Source organism: Cryptomeria japonica, chromosome 7 (assembly GCF_030272615.1).
Source record: "Cryptomeria japonica chromosome 7, Sugi_1.0, whole genome shotgun sequence".
Lineage (NCBI taxonomy): Eukaryota > Viridiplantae > Streptophyta > Pinopsida > Cupressales > Cupressaceae > Cryptomeria > Cryptomeria japonica.
The window spans coordinates 797,364,728-797,380,969 of NC_081411.1; the positions used below are offsets into that span (position 1 = coordinate 797,364,728).

At 35.0% G+C, this 16,242-nt stretch overlaps 1 protein-coding gene across 1 annotated transcript; it reads right to left on the minus strand.

Annotated features, from left to right (window-relative positions):
- Positions 1-5,447: 5,447 nt before the first annotated feature.
- LOC131057550 (expansin-A15-like) lies at positions 5,448-6,355 on the minus strand. The gene is made up of 2 exons (XM_057991717.2): positions 6,184-6,355; positions 5,448-6,091 (listed from the first exon to the last, which is right to left on the minus strand). Exons 1-2 carry the CDS (start codon positions 6,353-6,355, stop codon positions 5,448-5,450), a joined length of 816 nt encoding a protein of 271 aa, XP_057847700.2.
- Between the last annotated feature and the right edge of the window lie 9,887 nt (positions 6,356-16,242).

Genomic DNA, 16,242 nt, shown 5'->3' on the forward strand with positions numbered 1-16,242 from the left:
TGGTCTATAGTCTTCGGCTTTTGGCCTCTTCTTCTCTATTCAGTAGGGTTGCCCTTTAGCTCCCTCATTGTATGTACTTGCCGCTGAAGGGTTTGGTTATCTGTTGGCTAATGTTGCATCTTTGGAGCGTGTTAAAGGCATTTCATTACCTAATTCTCAGTTGTAGTTACTCAATGGGCACTTTGTGGATGACTCTTTTCTCACTCTCTTGGAGGAAGAGGAGACTATTCGCAAGGCGCCCCAATGCCTCAATATATTCTTTCTTGCTTCGGGCTCCGCCATTCAGTGGCACAAGACGCTTTGTTACCGGTAGTCTGTTCTGCCTTGTCCTACTTGGCTGCAACTCATTGGCTGGAAGTGGATTGGGCTAGGTGAAACTTTCCACTTTTTGGGCATTCCTTTTGCTTTTGAAGCCTCCCCAGTGGAGCTTTGGCAGGTTGTGCTTGCTCGGGTGGAGAAAAAGCTAGCTTATTGGATCACCAAGCCTCTGTCTTTGGCAGGGAAGTTCCAGATTTGTTCTAAAGTTTTGGCCGCTACTCATGTTTATTATTCCTCTTGCTGGGCACCTTCTAAAGCTACTTATAGCAAGCTTGAAAAATTACTTCAGGATTTTATTTGGGCTTCCTCTGATACTCATCATGGATTCCATCGTGTCACCTGAGATTTTTGTTATCTCCCCAGGGACTCTGGAGGCTTGGGTCTGTTGTCCACCCAGAGGCAGGGAATTGCTTTATGTGTCAAATGGGTTATTTGGACCCTTATAGGTGACGAGGCTTGGAAAATTCTCCTTCACCACTGCATTCAGTCCATTTTCCTTGTCAATAGACCGGCTTGGAAAGGAATTGACCTCTAGACCCTTCTGGTTATGAAAGAGCCGATTCAGATAGTTGGTACGTTTGTTGCCAAACTCATTTGGCGTGCCTGGGAGTCTGTCAAACCCTAGTTCCTGTGGTCTAGCTCCGACTTTCAGGACGGGTTCTCATTGAACCAGCACAATGTGTGGTGGTCGCCCCTGTTTGCCAGAAACGGCGAGCCCTTGGCCAAAGTGCCCTGGCTCAAAGCTCTCAGATTTCATAAGAAGGGTATTCATACTCTTCATCAACTTTTTCTCAGACCTGCCATGTGTATCATGAAGTGGGACGAGTTTCATGCTTTGTATAGTTTTCAAAACCATGACCAGGCTACTTTTAATAGTCTGGTGAGTGCTATCCTAGATGAGATGCTTCATAAAATTGGTATTCGTGGGCCGAAGCCTTGGTGGAAAGATTGGAAATGGTACCCAGATACTCCTTTGAGAAACTACAAGCCTTGGCTTGGTTACAGGTGGTTGTCGCCTCACTTTCCCATGATCCAGAGTCTGAATCAAAGGTGGTTACTTCAATCTCCTGAGCCTGTTTGACGTAAAATATTTGCCAACACTTGGTCTGCAAGTGTTGAGCCGAAGCTCGCCCATTTTGCTTGGGGTATTCTTTTCCAAGGCTTGCATGTGGGCTCTCGGCTTGTTCAGTTGGGGGTTCTGGACCATCGGTGCCCGTTTTGTGGGCAGTCTGAGACTTTTAAGCATCTCTTTTGGTTTTGCCCTAAGGCCAACAATATTGGAACTGGATACATGATTTTTTTCGGCCATTTCGGCTAGAGCCGTTCTCCTAGCACATGATTCTTCTGGGGGATTCGCCTAGATACCCAACTTTGGCACACTTTTAGGGTGGAAATCCTCTTTACTATTTGGAAAGATAGAAATGCCTGCATATTTGCTCATTCTCATATGGATTGTCAGATTTCTATGTATTCTAAAGCTACTATTTGCTCTAATGTATTATTTCAGATACAGGTGCAAGCCAATAAAGTGGTGCTTGAAGTGGCTCACCTCCAGGTCCTCCTGGACCATTGGGGCAATGCCCCGTGCACTGTGGTCCGGGTCCCCGACTCACTCTCCTCCTCCCGCCAACGGTCGCCCTCTCGAGGCTCGGGGCGGGGTGGCTCCGCGCGCCCCCGCTGTCAGCTTCCACCATGGCACGACTCCCGCCACTCTCGGTGCGCTCGCTCTCCTCCGCCGCAGGCTAGCCAGGGGTGGTGTTCTGGTGGGCTGTCGGGGAGTGGGGGTGGTTGGCCCTCTGATGGTGCTCCTACTCCTGGTACTGTTTCTGGTTTGGGTTGGCCAGATTCAGATAAAGTCTTTCCGCAGCTGGCCCTTTAAATCTCTCCCCAGCAAGAGGAAGAAATTAAAGAAAAAGAAGATAATAATGGTTGGGCTCATCCTGATGTCAATCTTGACCCCATTGATGTATGGGGTAAAAAGGATGACAAAGACCCTCCTGGCTCTGCTGGCACTGCCTTGGCCGCTTGATGGGCTTTTTTTATTGTTTGTTATCATAGATTTCTGGGCTTGGCCCATGACTCTCTGATTTTCTGGGCTATGCCCATGTGACTTTCGGGGTGTGGTTTCTTACCACCCAACCCTTTTTTTTTGAATTTGTATTTAATCTCTTTATTAATATAGATTAGAGGCTTATTCATAAAAAAAAAACTACTCACAATGGACCTATTGAGGGGGTCCACAATGCACTATCTGCAGGGTTTTCTTGTAGTGATTTTGTCTTCATAAGGTTATGGTTTTTGGGAGCCTTCCCAAACCAATTATTTTTGGTGACCTTGGTAGTCCCTTCCATTTTGATAAAATCACCTCTGTCTTGGAAGGTCCTTTAGGAAAATGATTGGAAGAATCCTTTCAAAACTCGCTAGATCTATAGAGGTGATATGGTTTGGATCTTTTGTTGTGGTCCATGTTATGGTGTCTACAATGGTTTTCTTTTGGATGGGATTGGGCTTGTTGCCTTTCTCCCTTTCTATGAACACTGTTATTTCTAATGGTTCTTCTGGTAAAAGGATTTGGGATGCCTTTCAAATCCTGATGTTTGTTCTTCTCTCCCTTGATTACATTGTTCCAATGCAATGGATTGTTGTTGGTAGATGGTTCAAGGTTCTCCGAAACCCCTCTATTGTTATTAGGTGATTTTTCTTACTAGGGAACTCTTTCTTGCTAGTTTATGCTCCAATCAAAAGTATCCTTTTCAAAAATGGTCTGACATTTTGGGTTTTTATTTTTTTGGTGATCTTAATGCTTGTGAGTTTACCCTTGTGCACTTATATGGCATTTATGTATCACTAACGATCCTATCTTGCCTTTTATCTAACCAAAACAATTAAAAGAGTTATGATTGTATGTAACAAATACCTTTCTTATTTCATAAATATAAATAGTATAGATATATTAACTACTGGGTTTTAACATGACTACCTCCTACACTTTTTACAGCTCATATTTATCTTTTACTTGTTACAACTACAAAACGCAACACTTTTGTGAAGTTAGACAATCTTTGATGGTTAATATTGCAATGCTACTATTCCAAAGCTCTACATACGTCTTTCCTATGCTTAGAAATAGCTTTAAACTAATTTTATTGTTAGAATAGTGTTCTCAATGACTTATAAAACTCTTGAACATCATGGCAATATTCTAAACACTACTACTTTGATGGCATAAACTCCTTAACTTTGTCTAGATGGTCATATTCTTTGCAAATTCATTGACTAGAAACCTTGAATTTTTAAGGACTCTCCTTCATATCTTACAACTTCAAACTTATTCATTTATAAGGGAATTTAGGAGTCCACGAATGTAAAATAGTAATGTAAATTTATATAATATCAAGTGCTATGTATGAGGTAGTCGTAGACATTTTTCACTGCGTAATGACTTCCACTTCTACAAAATATAAGTGGTCTAACAAGCCTTTGGCTTGGGGAGCTCATCTTCAACATTGATTTGAATTCCAAAGATTTGTCATGCTACCATTTATGACTTTGTAATGTTTTATTTGCCTTTTATGTAGTCATACAAACCTTAAACTTTGAACTATACTTTGTTGTGTTTTCAATAGCTTGATTATTTTCATGAAAATCCAATTGGAATAAACCATTAAGATCTCTAGGTTTTAAATAATTATCGCATGTACATGATGTTGTGTGAAGAAATATATTAGTTTTTAAGAGTTAAAATTTTTATTTTACATCCTTATCAACCTCTTTGCACTGGATCTTCTCACCTACCTGCCTTGAATCTAGGGTTTTAAGAACTTGCATAACAAAAACTCTTGGAGGTAAAAAATATAGTCTATTATTCAATTGCTAGGGTTGAAAATGGGCTATTTCATTCCTCATGCTTTCTCCTTTATTAAGTTGGACCCACCAATATAATAAATCATGAGCTCTATAAACTCTAACAACCCTAAAGAGTTTCAAGTGTCCACCACATTACATATTGCTTAACTAATATTAAAGTGCGTTGTTCAAATTGTAATAATCGCACATCCAATTAGTTCATTAATTTACATAGGTCAAATATTTTTTTGAAATGTCTAACTATTTACTTTCCATGTTGGTTGAGAATTATCAGAAATGAATGCTTGATTTACATTCACACCCATCTCAAAGAGAGTGCTAATTTTTTATAGTAATTGCAGACTAATATCAATTCCCATTCAGTTTTGGACAAATTTTGATGAAATGTCTTAATGCAATATTACATATTAGCAAATGTTAGACTCTTGTTCTAGGTTTGGCTCATGGCCTACTGATAATCCCAATTCATGTCACTTTTATATACTCTTACATCCATGCATTTCACCCTATTTCAAAACACATTTTCATATATTTATCATTTACACATCATTTATTAGCCTATATTGCACCCATATCCAAACAGTCATTTAGTGCCTTGAAATAGCACTTTTTATCCTTGGTTAATATTGAGTGCCCCCAAATTGACCCTATTTTTTTTTTAATTTTAAAATTGTAAATTCGTGTCCTTATGTGAAAACTATCATGAACTCACTCTCTACATGTTTGTACAATCTAACATTGTGTTTTCTTAATTAAAGTTATTTATCTATACTATCACTTAATAAATGAAATGATAGAAAAGCTTAAACAAAAGAATATTTGAATTTGCAGTTTAACGAACCTATTACATCATAATCATAAACTAAATTTATAGGTTTTTTCATACCGTGTTTGATTATTTTCTTAAACCTTTGAAGCTAATTTGAATAGAGGTTTAGTTAAAAATGATTAAGGCACAATAATACATGTGATGAAAAAATCCACACCTGCATCCACCCTATACATATATACATATAACCAGTGATAACCTGACTAAAAAAAATAATAACCATCCATTTCTCAATGGAAATGGAATATGTCACCTAGTCCAAGAAGGCAAACAAGTCTGAAACAGGGAAAAAAAAAGAAAATAGCAAGGACGAGCGGGCGCCACTCATGAAGCACCTCCGCAGCATCATCTTCGCCTTGTAATATGCACAGCTGAACAGTGAAGCACTGCATTTGACGGTACTAAAATCTGGAGAACTCCGCCGGAGTTGCGGTTAGAATTGTCGTCCCTCGAAAGTCTGGCCGAACTGCCACGAGTTGGGAACCACCCCGCGGGAAATGACGCTCCTCCCATCGCTGGTGGTCACTCTGAAAGACAACGTCTGCCCCATCATGTTCAAATGGCTCTGCCAATTTTGGCCCCAATTCCGCTTCAGACTTTGCCAGCCGGAATTACCAGGGATTTGCGGGTGCTTGGCCTTCACGTAAACGGCCACCACGTCTCCGGCTCCTCCAACATTGGTGACCAGCACCATCTGGTAATACTGCGACCCCAATATGGTAAACCTCATTCCTCCCTTCTTCACGCATTCCACCCGCCTGTAGCGGACGGGTACAACGCCGCCCTTGTATAACGCAATCTGCTCGAACGCAGGCACCGCCAAATCGAAGTGTGAGAGAGGAGGATTGCACCACCCGCCCGCATCGTTGGCCTGGGCAAAGTTGGGCGGGCAGAAGTTGGTGGCGGTGACGGTGACTGTCTTCCCTGGCAGACACCACTGCGGATCCTCCTCCGCCTTGCATTGCAATTCGTAACATCCTCCGCAGCTCAGCCCATCATTGAACAGTGCGGTGCTCAGAGCAGCCGTGTATATGCCGTACCCTTGCGCGGGCAGGTTGCCGTACCCACACGCACCTCCTGTGCATTCAATACAAACCGGATTTAAAAAAATTTATAACGAAATGCGTTGAATTTCAATGAGATTGCACATGCATATAATGTAAATATACCCATAGTTCCAGACTCATCGTAGCCTCCATAGAAAGTGGCGTGGGCATCTTGCCACTGCTGCCTCGCGTGGAAATGACCGTGGCCATGGCGTGCGCAAACTGGGAAAAGCATACACCAAAATGTTAATGCCAGTACTGCCAAAGCGACCGAACGTGCCAATACAGATGCCATTCTTCTTTCTCGTCTGGTATGAAGTCCGCCCTAAAATTATCTGGATAATTGGTCTCTCGAAAGTAGTTGTTTGTACATGCAATGGAGGAAAGGTTCTTATATAGTGTATCACATTGAGCTAGGCAATTCTCAACGTCAATCTAATTGGCTACACACTACTGTGAATCTTTAACAAAAATAACAAGAAAAGCAAACTCCTTGTGATGGAGAGAATGTTTTAGATCCGCTGTTAACGGCTCGCTTTCCGGGGGTTATTATACAAGTTTGAATAAATCCTGGTGTTTCTGTTGGATAAATTTACCAGTATGGCGACATGGTATTCTGATTTAGACAATGTCTTTAATTAATATCTTGTAAGTCGAACTGAATGTCTGCATGATATGTTTGCCAGGTATTGAAAGTCGAAGAGAGTTCTCAGAAAACGACAATTCCTATGAGTAAGCGTGAATGGCCTTTTTTATTCATCGTTAGAATCTTCCATACGACCTGTTCCACCTTTTGCATTACAATTTACAAGCGTCATAAAATCTCTAGGATAATCAAATAAAACAAATAAAAGTATGCAACTTATATCGGAAAAATTAAAAATGTTAGTTTAAAAAGATTAAATGTAATAGATTTGGGCAATTTATTTTTGGGAAAAATGATAAAGAATTAGTGATACTAAATAGAATTTAATTGTATAGGTACAAATGATTAGTCTTCATTATTTTATAACTTTTTAAGTTACAATTTAAAAAAATAAAATTAGACTTAAGTTTCGTGAAATATAATCTAAATATTGTAGCAATCATTTTATAGAATCTTGTAGTAGAGATCTATTTGTCTTTGTCTACATTTTGTCTAAATCCATTGTTCTGAACATTTTTTCTAAATCCATTGTTCTGAAATTTACAAACATTGCTAAGTCAAGTTCATACAAGTACACCACTATTTCAATTGGCTTGAAAGTTATAATCAAATGATCAAAAGATAAGATGCACAAAATAGGCAAATAGGATACATGGCTGTAATGCAATGAGTTGCTTTAAAGGTTGAAATCCCATTGTGTCTTTGTGTAAAAACTTAACATTTCATTATATATAAATTACACAAATTTATTACTTAAAATACAAAAGTATGAGACCAAGTTGTGTAAGCAAGTACCAAGTATACTCATAATGGTTATTATTTAAAAGAATATGAATCCGACTTAAAAATTGCAAATTTTGGGATCAATCAAAAGGCATCAAGATTGATTGACGATAGAAAGTTTTGGTTTTAGGAAATAAACAAATGTGTGGAGATGATTATAAATATAGGCTAATAAATGACATGTAGATGATGAATATAAGGGAATGTGTGTAAATATGGATGGGCTCAAGGCACTCAAAATCAATCGGGAATAGAAAGTGCCACTTTTCAGTCAATAAATAAATGTATAGAATGGTTGCAAATACAAGCTCATCAATGGTGTGCAAATAAGGAAGAAATGGAAACGTGTGTGTAAATATGGATGGGCTCAAGGTACCCTAGAACAAATGTGTGGAGAGGGTGTAAATGTAGTTAAATAAATGATATACAAATGATGAATATATGGAATGTGTGTCTAAATATAGAAAAGATAACGTTGAATGAAAGTAAATAATTTTAAATGAATTCAAAATGGGTAGGGGTAGGTATTGTGTAACACTATGTCAATTATTGATATGTAATTGTCTTTAACACATTTCATTGAAATGGGCCCAAACCTAAATGAGAATTGGCGTGGGTATGCAATTTTTTCTATTCCAATTTGCCCTAATTTTCATATGCATGTGAAACTAAAATGCTAATGTATTTCAAATTATGTGAAAAATTTCAACAAGCATGAAACGAAAAATGTTCAAATATTTCAAAAGGTTATTTCATCAATTCAAATTAATGGGTTGAGTGAGTGCAACATCATCAACAACAAAATAAAATTCCTGAGTGACAATCAAAATGCTAAAAAATAGAGTTATGTAACAACACAATAAAATCAAATGACGTAACATAAAATTATAAATAATATAATAGTAGAAGTTGTAGTAAATTAAATAAATTTTATAAAATAATAATTCAGTTTAAAATGATAACTCATTTTAAAATGATTTCTAACTAGTTTGATAAAAAAATGATATTTTTAGAAATGTAATCGATTATATTCTAGAAAAAAAAGAGTAGGTATCATTCTATACAATCTAATTTAAAGAAAAAAATATTGATAAGAAATTCTTTTTTAATAATTAAAAGAGACGTGATTGTATGTAACACATTTTTTTATTTTTTTAATAAATATAAATAATATAGATATCTTTACTACTAGAGTTTAACATGACTATCACTTACGCTTTTAAAAACCATATTGATTTTTTCCTTCTTAGAAAAAAAATTGCTGCACTTTTGTGAAATTAAAAAATCCTTAATAGTTACTATTGCAATGTACTAATTTTCTTCTTAGAATTGACTTCTCAATGTCTTATCAAATGCTTGAAGGTCAAGCTAATATTCTAAACACTCCTACTTTCATAGAATAAACTCCATGGTGTACATGGTCATATTCTTAGCAAACGTGCTGACAAGAAACCCTAGATCTTCCAAGGATTCTCCATATCTTAAAACTTCAAACCTATTCATATTTTTTTGGGTGGTGGTGGTGATGCCATCAGAACATTTAGGAGTCCACAAATGTGAACTACTGATGTAAATATTTATAATATCGAAGTGCTAGCTATGAAGCAGCCATACTCATTCTTCATTGGGTAATGACTTCCACTTCTACATCATATAAGTGATCTAACTAGGATTTGTTCAGTGGTATTTTGAATTCGATAGAGTTATTATCCTACCAATTATGACTTTGTTGTTGGAGAATATTACATTAGCAGATATATTTAGTTTTATTATTTAATAATAGTCTTAGTTTAGATTAATAAACTTTAGTAGTTATGGTTTGGTTTTGGAACTGTTAGTTCTAGTTTACAACCATATTGCCATTTTAAGGTTGTGCCTGGAATCAATAATCATCAAGTTCTCATGTGGTAATAGAGCCACGAACTTTGGTGATTCATAGTGCAAAAAAGTGAAAGTTGATGGTGTCTAATCATCTGTGTTTCCTTCATGCAACGTGATGTAGCTTGTGATGTACTCAAAGTCACACAATTTCTTGTGGCTAGGTGATGATGTTGTGGCAAGAAAATGAAATGGTGCTACAAGTTTCTATGGCGAATTCTTGCATGTCTGAATGATGAAGACAAGCATTTTGCTTGTTCGGTGACTCTACTTGAGGTGATTCTGCTAACTGTTGTTGAATTTTGTGGTCACCAATGTTTTTGAGAAGACAAAGTTCTACATATTGATCGCTAAGTTCAATGTTGGTACTAAAATATGCAAATTCCTTCTAGCGGTGAGTTAAATATTTTTGGTATTGAAATTTGTGGTTTTGGTGCTAAAATTTATTGTGTGAGTGTGCCATGGAATGAGAATTGGTTGGAAATTTGCTCATATAATCTGTTGTTAGAAGGTAATTCCAAAGCGAGGTAATAATATCTTCTAAGCGTGGAAAATGGTGTGTGGAATCTCCAATGTCCAAATCATTGTAGGAGTATGAAAAGAATACGACATTATAAATTCATTTATAATAATTCAAGTTGTATTTGTAATTGCTGAGAGTTTTGAAGCACATTTCTAAAGGTATGTACAAATTTCTTTAGTATAAGAATATTGATGTATGTGATGTTTTATGCGTTCATTAAGGAGGTATAAGTAGTTATAAAGTTTTTCATGGAAAAGCTAGTTTATATATACAGGGTAAATTAATATTTAGTTATTTTTAGATGAAAAACTATCTATGGGACATTGTGAGTGGAATTATAAAAAAAATCACAAGATTCAAATGGAGCAACAAAATGGATGGATAAAGATCATCGGGCCACAATATTGATTGCTCTTGGTTTATCCAATGCACATTTGCATGACATTGATCTATCAAAGATGTCAACGAAATATGCAATGGGCTTAATTCTTTATTTGGTTCACAAGCTTCAAGTGCTAAAATGTCCTTAAAGCAAGAACTTTTTGGTTTGAAGATGAAAGAGGTAGACAATATTGTTCAACATATTAGTACATTTTGTTTCCTCCTTAATCAAATTGCAAGTGTAAGCTCTAAGGTTGATCATGTGATTGAATGTTAAGGCAATCTTACTAAGTATGCCTTAAGTTTTGATTATATGTTTTTTTGGTTTGAATAAAATGAATCCCAGTTTGGAAATTGCGATTTTTTCTTTGATTGATGAAGGAAGTAGAGTTAATAATAGTAATTTAATTATTGAGGAAAGTTCTTTTCTTAATAAGAATATTATTGTCGTAAAATTGAACATGCGCAATGAATTGCATTCAATGGTCTGAAGGTCTCATCAATGTAAAGTTGAAGAAAATTGAATCTCTCAATGCGATTGAAGGAGAAACACACTATTGTGGGTTTGTAGTGCATAGGGAAGACTCATCTCACCATAAATTTGATGAAAGATAAGTGCTTTAAAGATTAGAGAAGACACTAATGGAGGCAGGAGGTCTTTTATCATCCTGAGCTAGCTTCCCACTCAATGGTGATTTATTGGATGGGAATCTCCTTTAACATTTGTGTTTTCAGAAAAGAGAGGGGATTGTTGTTATATTACACTAGCATATAGGTTTAACTTTAGCTTAGATTAATAACTTAAATTGCATTTGTGATTAAGTTTTGTAATTTCTGACCATCTTCCAACTATTTTGCCTATCTAAAGACACCCACTTTGATTCAATATCATCAAGTTTTGTTTCTACTTATCTCGCTCTTTCATATGGTATAAGACCTAGTCTTGGATGAGAGAATAGAAAGTGGTTTTGAAATATTTGTCTTCAAAAGATAAATAGTATGGCACGACATCTAATCCATGATGGGTAAAAGTGTTTGTGCATTCAAAACATGAGATGGATACATGGGATTGGAAACGTGTGATATGAAGGCATTAGAAGAGTAAATGTTACACTTGTGGCAAAGGTTTGTTGAGATTCTCGATCCTACACACTTACTACAAGTAAATAATTGGTTGATGTGTGAAGAAGACTAATTAGATGGACACAAGAAGGTAATGAGATAAATTTCCTATAGAGTGAGCCATTTTTGTCAATCAATTTTTAGTGGTGTAAGGCATGGATAGAAGTTATAGAATATGAGGAAAGGTGTTGAAATATGTTGAAAGTATTTAACTTAAGGTCTAAAATAACACACATAGTATCATAATAACATTGTGACTAATTAATCCTACAACATGATATATTATTTCCCCAAGATGACTTCCTTCCAAGTGTATCTATTTTAGGTATAAATCAATTAATGATAGGAAAATATTTAAGCGAGACCTAAAATGTGTTAGGATTCCCTTTTGTCAAGATTCGTAATTATTCTTATTTAGAATTTCAATGCATGTCAATAAGTCAAAATTAAGTTGAACGGTGAAAATAAGATATTTACTAGTGCCCAAAAAATTAGGATACCAACCAAAATGTAATAACTAATAAAGGGAATACAATATTACCTAGGGCTAACTTTAGAAAAATATTATGAATAGACGGTAAGAGCTCATTAATAAATTTCCAAAAATTCTTCATTTGCAAGAAAAAAAATATTTTTGGTAAATTGAATGAGCTAAGAAGTCAAAATGAGTTATTTGGACTTCAAATAGAAAATATATATACAAATTTAGAAAAACTACCCACAACACTATGAAATGATTAAAAGCATCTTTTTGACACCTATTAAAACTAAAAGATATTAAATATTGATGATAAGTTGAGTCTCCCAAAATAAAACTTCCTCCTTATATTCGAAATATAGGTCGCAAACACAATTATTGACTTGAAAACATTGTTCACAGTCATAAATATTTTTTACACTAGAGACACTATTGACATTAAAAAAACATTGTTCATGTCAAAAATACTATTCACATTGGAAACAGTATTCACCACCAAAACAATTATTCACCTGATTATACAACATCAAAAAGAGTTGCGCCACAAGATCTTGAGTCTAAATCTAACACGCTTTGTATGGATCTAAGAGTTTTGCCCAGTTTTAAGCATGACAGTGACTCATTTTTATAATAGGTTGTGTCATATGAAACCTTCTTGTAAAACCCTTAAATAAAGAGAAAAACCTTGTATATTTTCAGCTTAGATACCATTTCAATAATAGATAGTTTTGCAAAAGCCATATTACCATATGTAGTTATAATTCTTCTATAAAATAATATAATAGAGAAAACATATGAAAAAAATGAAGAGGTTCATTCATTATTTTGATTCACAAATAAAAGTACTAGAAGATATACATTTATATTCTCTAAGAAAAAACAAAGCAGAAAGAAATTTTCTGATGCATGCCACAAAATTGACAAAATAATAATAGAAAATAGATTCCTAATTAAGAGTGCCTAATAAATTATGATAATATGTGAATATAAACTCAAACCAATGATAAATCTTTACAAAACTTGTTCATGAACCTGCATGGGCCCTTAAATCATCAATCACTATATTGACGATGTAGTTGTTGCATTTCGTATAAAGATAAATAAATACACCTAAGGTTCCCTTGCGAAGAAATAAGGCACACCTTTTGTTTAGCTATCAACTTCAACCAATAGTACACTAGTAGATTAAAAACATACGAAAATGTTCCCATAGGAGTAAATTGTTTACATAATGAAACTCTATTATATTAGATTAGAGGGTAAGTGTGGTGTGCATCACTAACAAGTTTAAGTATAGCCACCAATATAATAAATCATGAGCTCTATAAGTTCTAACAACCCTTAAGAGTTTTGAGTGTTTACCATATCACACATTGCTTACTTAATAATTCATTGTCATTTAAGTGTGTTGTTTGACTTGTGATGATCTTACATCCAATTACTCTAAAAGACAACGTCTGCCTCATCATGCTCAATTGGCTCTGCCAATTTTGGACCCAATTTTGCTTGAGACTTTGCAAGCTAGAATTACCACGGATGTGCGTGTCTTTGGACTGCACGAAAATGGCCACCACATCTCTGACCCCTCCAACATTGGTGAAACTAAGGTTGTGCCTGGAATCAATAATCATCATTTTAAGGTTGTGCCTGGAATCAATAATCATCATTGGAAATGTGTGATATGAAAGCGTTATAAGAGTAAATGTTACAAGTGTGGCAAATGTTTGTTGAGCTTCTCGATCCTAAACACTTACCACAAGTAAATAATTGATTGATGTGTGAAGAAGACTGATTAGATGGACACAAGAAGGTAATGCGATAAGTTTCATATAGAGTGAGCCATTTTTCTCCATCAATTTTTAGTGGTGTAAGGCATGCATAGAAGTTATAGAATATGGGCAAAGGTGTTGAAATATGTTGAAAGTATTTAGCTTAAGGTCTAAAATAACACACATAGTATCATAATAACATTATGACTAATTAATCCTAAAACATGATATATTATTTCCGCAAGATGACTTCCTTCCAAGTGTATCTATTTTAGGTATAAATCAATTAAGGATAGGAAAATATTTAAGCGATACCTAAAATGTGTTAGGATTCCCTTTTGTCAAGACTCGTAATTATTGTTATTTAGAATTTTAATGCATGTCAATAAGTCAAAATTAAGTTTAATGGTGAAAATAAAAAATTTACTAGTGCCCAAAAAATTAGGATACCAACCAAAATGTAATAACTAATAAACTGAATAAAATATTACCTAGAGCTAACTTTAGGAAAATATTATGAATAGACGGGAAGAGCTCATTAATAAATTTCTAAAAATTATTCATTTGCAAGCAAAAAAGATTTTTGGTGAAATGAATGAGATAATAAGCCGAAATGAGTGATTTGGACTTGAAATAAAAAAATATAGATACAAATTTAGAAAAAACTACTCACAACACTATCAAATGCTTAAAAGCATCTTTTTGACACCTATTAAAACTTAAATATTGATGATAAGTTGAGTCTCCCAAAATAAAACTTCCTCCTTATATTTGAAATATAGGTCGAAAACACAATTCTTGACTTGAAAACATTGTTTGCAGTCATAAACATTTTTTACACTAGAGACACTATTCACATTAAAAAAACATTGTTCATGTCAAAAATACTATTCACATTGGAAACACTAGTCACCATCAAAAAAATTATTCACGTGATTGTACAACATCAAAAAGAATTGCACCACAAGCTCTTAAGTCTAAATCTAACACGCTTTCTATGGACCTAAGTGTTTTCACCATTTTTTAAGCATGACAGTGACTCATTTGTATAATAGGGTGTGTCAAATGAAACCTTCTGGTAAAACCCTTAAATAAAGAGCAAAATATTGTATATTTTCAGCTTAGATACCATTTCAATAATAGATAGTTTTGCAGAAGCCATATTATCATGTGTACTTATAACTCTTCAATAAAATAATATAATAGAGAAAACATGTGAAACAAATGAAGAGGTTCGTTCATTCATTCAATTCACAAATATAAGTACCAGAAGATATACATTTATATTTTCTAAGAAAAAACAAAGCAGAAAGAAATTTTATGATGCATGCCACAACATTGACAAAATAATAATAGAAAATAAATTCCTATTCAAGAGTGCCTAATAAATTATGATAATATGTGAATATAAACTCAAACCAATGATAATTCTTTACAAAACTTGTTCATGAACTTACGTGGGCCCTTAGATCATCTATCACGATAAAGTTGTTGCATTTCGTATAAAGATAAAAAAATACACCTAAGAAGTTTCCCTTGCGAAGAAATAAGGCACACCTTTTGTTGAGCTATCAACTTCAACCAAGAGTACACTAGTAGATTAAAAACATACGAAAATGTTCCCATAGGAGTACATTGTTCACATAATGAAACTCTATTATATTAGATTAGATGATAAGTGTCATGTGCATCACTAACAAGTGGAAGTATAGGCACCAATATAATTAATCATGAGCTCTATAAGTTCTAACAACCCTTAAGATTTTTGAGTGTTTACCATGTCACACATTGCTTACCTAATAATCCATTGTCATTTATGTGTGTTGTTTGACTTGTGATGATCTTACATCCAATTAGTCTTAAAGACAACGTCTACCCCATCATGTTCAAATGGCTCTACCAATTTTGGCCCCAATTTTGCTTGAAACTTTGCAAGGTAGAATTACCAAGGACGTGCAAGTGTTTAGCCTTCATGGAAACGGCCACCATGTGTCTCACCCCTCCAACATTGGTGACACTACGGTTGTGCCTGGAATCAATAGTCATCATTTTAAGGTTGGGCTTGGAATCAATAATCATGATTGGAAATGTATCATATGAAGGCATTAGAAGAGTAAATGTTACATGTGTGGCAAAGGTTTGTTGAGCTTCTTATTCCTACACACTTACCACAAGTAAACTTACCACTTTTGAACTAAATGGATATGATGGTAGTGTATAGAAATCAAAATCTGCATTTAGAGCTTCTGTCTCTAACCCATCAATGACAAGAAGTAGAGATACCGGCCATAGTTATGAATCTAGATCTAGCAGAGATGCTGATGATGAAGACAACTTAGTGGAACTTGAAGCATTGTTGGCAAAACGTCTGCCTAGAGGTACTGGTAAATATAGAGGCAAGCTACCTTTAAAATGTTTTGCATGCAACAAGATTGGTCATATAGCAGGAAACTTCCCTATTGGTGAAAATGATTACAAGAGAGACATATTTAAGAAGTACATGGGTAAAGGCAAGAGGGATTGTCTTGTAGCTATTGACATTGGTATTACTGATGATGAATCTGATGATGATGCTAGTGAAGACATTGTGTTTGTAGAAATT

Excerpts from the sequence above, each read along its gene's own strand:
- LOC131057550 (XM_057991717.2), bottom strand. The coding sequence starts at position 6,355 with ATGGCATCTGTATTGGCACGTTCGGTCGCTTTGGCAGTACTGGCATTA. Across the intron at positions 6,092-6,183 it reads CGATGAGTCTGGAACTATGG|GAGGTGCGTGTGGGTACGGC; the intron begins GTATATTTACAT and ends TTGAATGCACAG.